At 38.8% G+C, this 7,537-nt stretch overlaps 2 protein-coding genes across 3 annotated transcripts in view; one reads left to right on the top strand and one right to left on the bottom strand.

Moving 5' to 3' along the window:
- The window catches only part of LOC107720410 (transgelin-like), a 5,535-nt gene extending 836 nt beyond the window's left edge, over positions 1–4,699 (top strand). Inside the window, exons 2-6 of the mRNA XM_016528107.1 lie at positions 1,312–1,503; positions 3,215–3,313; positions 3,967–3,978; positions 4,060–4,217; positions 4,292–4,699. Of these exons, the coding sequence (XP_016383593.1) occupies positions 1,312–1,503; positions 3,215–3,313; positions 3,967–3,978; positions 4,060–4,217; positions 4,292–4,439 (609 nt within the window). The 3' untranslated portion in view covers positions 4,440–4,699. The remainder of the gene's footprint in view (positions 1–1,311; positions 1,504–3,214; positions 3,314–3,966; positions 3,979–4,059; positions 4,218–4,291) is intronic.
- Positions 4,700–4,755: 56 nt separating this feature from the next.
- LOC107720442 (proprotein convertase subtilisin/kexin type 7-like) overlaps positions 4,756–7,537 on the bottom strand; it is a 23,406-nt gene continuing 20,624 nt past the window's right edge. For both annotated transcript variants that reach the window (XM_016528140.1, XM_016528139.1), the window contains 3 exons: positions 6,213–6,306; positions 5,926–6,043; positions 4,756–5,796 (listed from right to left, as the gene is read on the bottom strand). In XM_016528140.1, the coding sequence (XP_016383626.1) occupies positions 5,575–5,796; positions 5,926–6,043; positions 6,213–6,306 (434 nt within the window). In that variant the 3' untranslated portion in view covers positions 4,756–5,574. The remainder of the gene's footprint in view (positions 5,797–5,925; positions 6,044–6,212; positions 6,307–7,537) is intronic.

Here is a 7,537-nt window from a genome sequence, read left to right as displayed (position 1 = left end):
TGAGATGTGTGGCTGTAACTGATGGTTTTTCTGGAGGAGCATGTTCATCTGATCCTGTCATATTCAGCTGTACAGTACTGATTTCTCCATCCACCTCCACTCAAGGACTATATGAACATGTGAATCTCTCAGCCTCTGCCTCTCTGGTTGCTTTTTGTATAACGGTTTAGCTCAAGTGATCCATTTGACACAGCATATTTTTTTTATAATTGTGCTGAACTGTTTGCCGTTGGAAATGTTGGACTGTTTACGCCGCACAATATTTATAAGCATGATTTGTACGCTGATTTTACGGCTTTGTGGCTGCTTCCAATTGCATCATTGGCTTTTCCCCACATTATTCTGATGGTGTTTAGCTTCATTTAAAATTTCAGGAGAAGAGGATTTCAGGAAAGGTAAAATAATGATAAACTTCCCCAACTTGTGTTCTTGTTGTATATCTTTATATAACAACAAGCAAGCATTATTCATGTTGAAAATGTCTAATAACATTTGACAGAGGAACATTTCAGACAGACTACACTGTAACAAAAAAACAATACAAAAATATAAGAAATCCGACATGGAATTGCACATATCCTCCTGACTACCAGGAAAAAACTGTTTTGTGAATTTAGTATTTTGTCATGGCATTACATTGTTTAGAGCATAAGAAAAAATTGATAAAAAATGATATTTTATTCATATGTTATGCCATGTCCTCTGTAGAAGACATCGGGACTTTACAAAGTCCTGTTTTCTAAGAAATAAAAACACATGAATAGACATGAAAAGACAAAAACTGATTTTTGTTTTAATCACAAATCATTTTCATTTTTTATACCAAACTTTATATAAAGACGATTCTCAACTATAATAAACATGCTTTAAGTCCTGGTGTCCTCTACAGTGGACATGTATGAAATCGACATCGTGTTTCATAACAGAAGGGCATATTTTGATTTGAAACCCCATAACATTTTCCTGAGATGTTGATTTATGACAAACAATTTGAAAATTAGATTTAAATGATAATTACAAAATATAATCATATTTCCATAAGGGTGTTACACTTGATCACTAAATTAATGTCAGCCATTTTTAAAGACCAAGGAGAGGGAGTGGTCACGGTGAAACATCCAATCATTTGGTATCTCTGGAAAGCCCTGAATGTGCTCTGTACAGGACATCCAGACTTACAACTGTGGCATGTAACGTCTCAGAGAAATTGCTAAAACATAATGTCCTCTACAGAGGACAAAACTCCATAGCTGGTAGTCAGGAGGATATTAAGAAGCTTTATGTTATACTATTGACTTCTCCTCTACGCAGGGAACTTCAACCATGGCAAACAAGGGTCCATCTTATGGGATGAGCCGCCAGGTGCAGGATAAAATCGAGCAGAAGTACGACCCTGAGCTGGAGGTGCGTTTGGTGGAGTGGATCGTGACTCAGTGCGGCTCTGGGGTTGGAAAACCAGAGGCTGGAAAACTGGGCTTCCAGACCTGGCTCAAAGACGGATGTGTAAGTCATGCATGTGTGGTGCTCTCAAGGCAATCATGCAAGCAACATGTTGTGTACTTTTAAGAAAAGGCTGCCAAGAAACAGGCTTTGACAGCATTTTATTTAACCTTTAACCAAGAAAATAAAAAAAAGCTTGAGATTTAAAAATCTCTTTTGCAAGAGTGTCCTGGCCGAGGCAAGCAGCACATGTAGTTTCACAAAAATAATACTTTAGAAAAGATATACGTCATCTCATAAATTATCAGTAATAGTCATTTTTAATTAGTATTAGTAATTCCAAAAAAAAAGTGTTTTGACAAAATTATGAATAAGTGAAAAGCTAGCTGCTAGCTGAACCTAGGCTATTCAGTTAAAAAATAATAATAAATAAAAAGCAGCTAAAATGAATAGGCATTGAAGTAGAGACTCCAACATTGGCACGAGAAATGCTAAGACCAACTAAAATGTAATAACATTCCTGTTGAGTGACAGATCAAACCACACTGGAATCTGCATGAGTGTCGTAATCCTTTTTTGTTGCATAATATTTCTTAGTACAAAGTAGTTAGGTCTAGTAGACTTTTACTTTAAACCCAGTAATATCCTCCATCCATCAATTCTCCAAACTGCTTGTCTCCTTTTTTTTTCTTGACAAGATCAGGATGAGTTTGTTTCTTCATCAGGTTTGGAGAAATGTAGCATTGCATCAGTGTCTCAGCAATGGATGCTCTGCAGTGAATGGGTGCCGTCAGTATTTTAGTTAAAAACGTCTTAATGCTGGATGTGTTTCAGCTTTTGTCTTCTCCAGATGTTAACTGATGGACTGGAGTGCTGTGGATTACTTGTGGATTATTGTGATGTTTTTATCAGCTGTTTGGACTCTCATTCTGACGGCACCCATTCACTGCAGAGCATCCATTGCTGAGACACTGATGCAATGCTACATTTCATTAATGGAACAGCATTGGCATTTAATGTTTAATTTTTAAAGCTAGTTGACGATGCCAGAATTTACTTATCTTTTTTTTCTATTGTTTTTACATTTGTAATAGGGTTAAAATAATAATGCTTTAGGTTTAGAATCAGTAACAATAACTATAACAATATATTTTGAATTGCAGGCAATAGCTTAAGAAAAAGTCCAAGAACAAAAGCATGAAAACATTATATATACTACACATGATACTTTGGGCCCGAGGTGTGGAAAATATGGTTTCTTATTAGTTCAGCAATAACCTTTCAAATGAAATGATCCGGACAACAACCCAGGTGTAGAACACTGTACATCAGAGTTGAAATAAAACACTTGTTTGTTCCTGAAAAATGCTCTCCGGACTGGAAAAGACAAACGGAGCTCAGTGAGGAATTCAGCAAATGTGCTGATGATCTCCTGATTTCTGACACAGGAGACTGTAAAATTATCCCTAATGCTACTGTAACGAAGGTTTAATGGGTGTTTTATCCGTTCAGGGATTGATGTTACACAATAAAATCCCTTAATAATATCCCTTAATTACCAAAATACCCATAATTCCAAATACCAAAAAACAAGTATCTCTTCGTCTTCGAATATTTACTGATATCTTCTGTTGCCACGGACAATGGTTATTATTAAAACAAACAAACATTCAACATCTAATCAATTGTGACCCTGGAGCACAAAAGCAGTCTTAAAGGGTTAGTTCACCCAAAAATGAAGTCATCCTAGGTGTATATGACTTTCTTCTTTCAGACGAAAAGACAAACGGAGCTCAGTGAGGAATTCAGCAAATGTGCTGATGATCTCCTGATTTCTGACACAGGAGACTGTAAAATTATCCCTAATGCTACTGTAACGAAGGTTTAATGGGTGTTTTATCCGTTCAGGGATTGATGTTACACAATAAAATCCCTTAATAATATCCCTTAATTACCAAAATACCCATAATTCCAAATACCAAAAAACAAGCATCTCTTCGTCTTCGAATATTTACTGGTATCTTCTGTTGCCACGGACAATGGTTATTATTAAAACAAACAAACATTCAACATCTAATCAGTTGTGACCCTGGAGCACAAAAGCAGTCTTAAAGGGTTAGTTCACCCAAAAATGAAGTCATCCTAGGTGTATATGACTTTCTTCTTTCAGACGAATCCAGTCGGAGTTATATTAAAAATAGTCTTTGATCTTTCAAGCTGTTTAATGGCACTCAGCGGGTGTTGCATTGCTTCAGTCCAAAAGAAGTTAAATAAAAATGCGCCCATCCATAAAAGAAAGTGACTCACACGGCTCCTGTAGCAAATCGATGCATTTTTGTAAGAAAAATATCCATGTTGGTTTTCACGAGACTCACCGGCGCATGCGCAGCACTGACCTCATACCTCATCAGCCTGGAGCTGCTTCTGTGTACAACTGCTGGAGCAAGCTAGATTAAAGTGATTATTACATTTTGTTTTTTTACGTATTTTTCAAAATTGACCCTTATGACTGGTTTTGTGCTCCAGGGTCACAATTCAGTTAGAACAAATGCAGGAATCACTGCGGACCGTCTCCCTGCTAGATCCCAAAACAGTTAAGATCTATGTGCATCTTCATAGCTTGCTTGTGCAAAAGAGCTGTGCTTTAATCATGCTGCTGCTGCTGTGACGTCAGGAAAGGACTTGGCCGCGGTGCAGAGGACACTCATGGCTCTGGGCAGCATCGCCGTTACTAAAGATGAGGGCAGCTTCCGCGGAGATCCCAGCTGGTTCTTCAAGTGAGTCCCGCTGATCACACGGACGCAGCACTGCACACATTACACGGACTGACGTGTCTGCTCTCTGTTTGCAGGAAAGCTCAGGAGAACCGGAGAGGTTTCTCTGAAGGCCAGCTGAAAGAAGGGAAGAATGTCATAGGCCTGCAGATGGGATCCAATAAAGGGGCGACCCAGTCTGGCATGACAGGCTACGGCAGACCTCGACAGATCATGAACCCATGAGTCCTTCCCTCGGTTCCCCGAGCATCACTGCATCCCAACCGCTGGACTCCAATTGTTCAAAATATGACCAGAAGGACAGCGTAATAAATATAAATATAGAATAACACCACTCTGTACTAAACCAAGTTTCCATATCCAGTGTCAATCCCTGCTTCTGGAACGTATCTGGTCAAATTAAAATTCTTTGTTGAGCAGAATTTTGCATTTCATCTGAGTGCAACATGACAGATTGTGCGGTCTAATAAAGCAATAAGCCCCAAGAAGCCATGGTTTACAGTGCATTTATAACAGCTAAGAGGGTTTTAGGCACTCGGCTCAGCCAATCAGAATCAAGGACCGGAACTCTCCGCTTTATAAGAAACAGTTTGTAATATCTGCAAGTTAACATCACATCGAAATGAACCCCATTTACTTCTGTAATACACACTCCTGGTCTTATTGTGGTGCATGTTAATCCGAAAGGGAAAAAATTAGGCTAATGTCACTGATCAATCTTATTTTCTTCTCTACCTGTCATATAGAAAGACTTCTCACCAACCAATCAATTCCTCATCGACGAAATCAAGCTCCACTCCTCTCATTACAGAAATGAATTGGTTTGCGATCAACATTTTGTGTTGATTTTAAGAGCACGTCTAAAAGCACATAACACTGTAACCCATGCAGAGATACTAAAACACTTTCCCTTTTTGTTTTTATTCAAACCCCATCTGAGTTCTTGTTCACAAGAATACCACACTTCAGTAAAAAAAAACAAAAGACAAACAGACTAGAATCAGTAAAATATCTGCAGGTAAGCAGACCTCCAGTTTAAACAACCTCTTTCAGTCTTTCAAGTGTCGGAGGTATTTATAGACCTAAGAGTGACACATTCGATGCGTCACGATCAAGAAAAAAGTCATTATATTAAACTCCACAAAATATCATCCACACAGCACTCGGCAAACCTCACTCACACATTCTCTCAATCATGCACTGAATGTTTAAAATACTGCACTCAACATCAGGCACTCTTATAAGACAACATGGTCATGAACACAAAAGAAGGCAACTCAACATAGAGCATTTGGCTCACATGCGCAAACAAAAGCGAAGTGCAACCTGAAATTTCAAACGAAAGAAATGGAGACACGTGCTACGTGTTCTCATCAGCAGCAATGAGCGGGACTTTGGACTCATTGTCCATCTCGGGCTGGATTTCCACCACTTGACTGTCCTCTAGGCCCGTGGATCCGGCCTGAAAGCCTCTGTCCCGTCCCGTCGTGCTGCATCCACGCCAGTCCCAATGAGTGAGGGTCACCTCCAGAGTGTAATAGAGCGACCAGAAGAGAGCGAAACAGCCCAGCAGCAGGAGAGACTGCAGACCACAAAACACGCTATAAATTCACGTGCAAAATGACATATGCATTGGGTTCGGTTCAAGCCATACACTAGTTACACATGTGACAGCGTGTGCAACCATGCTGGTGTTTTCAGGAAGACACACCTTCAGGCTGCTCGAGGTGAACGGGCTCACGATTTCAGGAGGAACGTCGATACCAGGAGGACAGGGAAGAGCAAAACTTCTGTCCAGATACTGTCCACCCATGGCATCTTCAACAACCCTGACAATTCAAACAAACATGCATGGAAATGTATTAACACTAAACTGATTCAGGATTGCACTGCTGAATCTAACAGACCAGAGTCAGAGTGTGTATTTTTTTTAACACCTAAAACATCTTCAAGTAAATGCAACGAGCTCATGTTGAGTATCAGTCCTCTGTGGCTCACCTCCGTCTCTCTTTCACCTGCTGATGAGACAGAGAGGAGCCGTATAGAGTGAGTTTCCAGTGCTTCAGGACGCCTGATGACAGAGTCGGCTCTTCTGAAAGACAGAAACAACGGGTGACACATTACGGCTGGGTAAAGAAAAATAGATTTTTAATTGATTCTCATTTATATGAAACAATATTGATTCATAAATCCCAAGAATCGATTAGTCTAGCTTGTCAGATAATGAACGGAACATTGTAGCAATCCCACCCATCCAATAAATTGCAATACACTTTGTGATTTGTTACTTTTGATATGAAACAATGTCTCAGATTCTGTCCATTTTATTACAATATTCAAATATGAAATGCCGTTTTGGCGCGGTTTAATGTGGAGTGACAGATCGCTGTGAACTGATCGTCTCCTCCGCTTTAATAGCGGTTATAGCATGAAATAAACATGAATGAACATCCTAGGGTGTTAAAAGAAAGAGTACAACTTACCGAATCCATCTCCTGTCTCATGAAATCGCTCAATCAGTGTTTCAAACGTGGAAAGACGACAATAGCTTGTAAACAATCTGTCACGTAACGTCACATTTACCACAGAAAAACCTATTCGGTGAACACGAACTAGAAAAATTAACTCTAGAGAGGAGCATTTTGCTAAATATGCACCATATAACATTTTTTTTACTGTTCTTCAATATTTGTGACAACCAACATTTAAATGCTTTTATAACAAAAAAAAAAAAACTAATTGAAATAGCCTATAATTATGTCATTTAAAGAGCAGGTCATATGGTATTTTAAAGTGTCCTAATATTGTGTTAAATAATCAGCAATTTCACAATGATTATAAAATCTGTGGGCTACACTACTTTATTTATTATTAAAAAAAGTAATGAGAACAACGTCAGTCTACATTAATCGACACATTCTTAGGAAATAGTGGGTTCACAGCAAATTATCTGAACTACTTCAGTAATATCGTGCTTAACCTAAAGCTGCACTAGGTGTACATCACATATTAGCACAAAAACTTGATATTTTGAGCACTCAGTTGAAAATGTGCACATAACGTATCAATGGTACTTACAGGTTGTGGTTCGGAGAGCTTGTTAGTCCAAATTAAGACGATAGAAGAAGCCAACGAAGATAAAAGCCAAGATTAGAGAAGCAGTCCTTGGTAAAATGAAAAGGTAAAAGGTTGGAATTGCATTTCTGTGGTATCCTTGAACACAGCGTCTTCTCAACATGATGTAAACACACTAAGGCTGCGTTTACACTTGGCATTAAAGGGATAGTTCACCCAAAAATGAAAATTCTGTCATCATTTACTCA

The sequence above is a fragment of the Sinocyclocheilus rhinocerous genome, unplaced genomic scaffold (genome assembly GCF_001515625.1).
Source record: "Sinocyclocheilus rhinocerous isolate Xijiao unplaced genomic scaffold, SAMN03320098_v1.1 scaffold601, whole genome shotgun sequence".
Taxonomy (NCBI): domain Eukaryota; kingdom Metazoa; phylum Chordata; class Actinopteri; order Cypriniformes; family Cyprinidae; genus Sinocyclocheilus; species Sinocyclocheilus rhinocerous.
This window is presented reverse-complemented; position numbering and strand designations above follow the sequence as displayed.